At 45.7% G+C, this 1070-nt stretch overlaps 1 protein-coding gene across 1 annotated transcript in view; it reads left to right on the top strand.

The window, feature by feature from the left end:
- The window catches only part of dntt (deoxynucleotidyltransferase, terminal), a gene marked incomplete in the record, with an annotated part of 88551 nt that overhangs the window by 24534 nt on the left and 62947 nt on the right, over nt 1-1070 (top strand). Inside the window, 2 exon segments of the mRNA XM_014022867.1 lie at nt 617-688; nt 811-934. Of these exon segments, the coding sequence (XP_013878321.1) occupies nt 617-688; nt 811-934 (196 nt within the window).

Here is a 1070-nt window from a genome sequence, read left to right on the forward strand (position 1 = left end):
AATGCTAACACCAGCTTATCCATGCTAGTTGCTAGCCTATCTGATGCTAACCCAAATAAGTAGTCTCCCCAGTTAGCGGTGCCGGCCTCAATCAGYTCAATAGCAGCTTTTAGCTTCCTGCTACAAGGATGTGGCAACCGCTGGTTGTGCAATAGTCTTAATTTTGACCCTCATAGAACACCATACCTGATGAAGAGTCAGGACGTGTCAGGCTTTAACGGGACAGACACGATCAACAACATTATCAACCATCACAGCTTCCTGTGAAGCTGCTTCGAACCACAACACCAACACCTAATTTTCATTTTCACATAATGAAGATGGTTAAAGTGAGTTTTAGTGGCGCTCTGCTCAGAATGAAGACAATTAAAAAAACACAGTTTCAGAGCAAATAGAATGTGAGGAAAAGCATTGCCTCAGGCTTTATTGATCGCCATTAAACTGCTGTTAATCCCAGGTTTCTCTGCAGACGAAGGCTTTATTTCTGGAAACAAAATGAAAAGGAGAACAGACGATTTCAGAGGAAATGGTTTTCAAACGAGCTGCAATTTCGRGGCGTTTATCTGACGGAGCAGAAGTCAGGTAGAAACACGATTTAAAGTCTTGTGTTCTGCAGGAGATCCTTGGATGTGGCCGCTCGTTTGAAGTGGAGAAAATCCTCTCTGATGAAAGGTACCAAACACTGAAGGTCAGTGCATGAAAAACAGCCGACTCACTCATTTGTTTGTCAGGAACGAGCTTTAAAATCACAGGAAACGAGTCGATTACTCTTCGTCTCCTTCATCGCCTCCTTGTCTCGTCTCCCGCCAGCTGTTCACCGGCGTGTTCGGGGTCGGGCCRAAAACGGCCGAGAAGTGGTTCCGGGCGGGGCTGCGCTCCTTCAGCCAGGTCCTGGCAGAGCCCAGCGTTCATCTGAACCGGATGCAACAAAGCGGTACGTCTGAGCGTCCACGTCTTCAATAGGGCTGTGTACTGGCAAGAATTTAGTGATACGATACACACAGCGGGTAAAATAAGTATTAAACATGTCACCATTTTTCTCAGTAAATATATTACTAGAGGTGCTAATG

The sequence above is a fragment of the Austrofundulus limnaeus genome, unplaced genomic scaffold (genome assembly GCF_001266775.1).
Source record: "Austrofundulus limnaeus strain Quisiro unplaced genomic scaffold, Austrofundulus_limnaeus-1.0 Scaffold344, whole genome shotgun sequence".
NCBI classification, from domain to species: domain Eukaryota; kingdom Metazoa; phylum Chordata; class Actinopteri; order Cyprinodontiformes; family Rivulidae; genus Austrofundulus; species Austrofundulus limnaeus.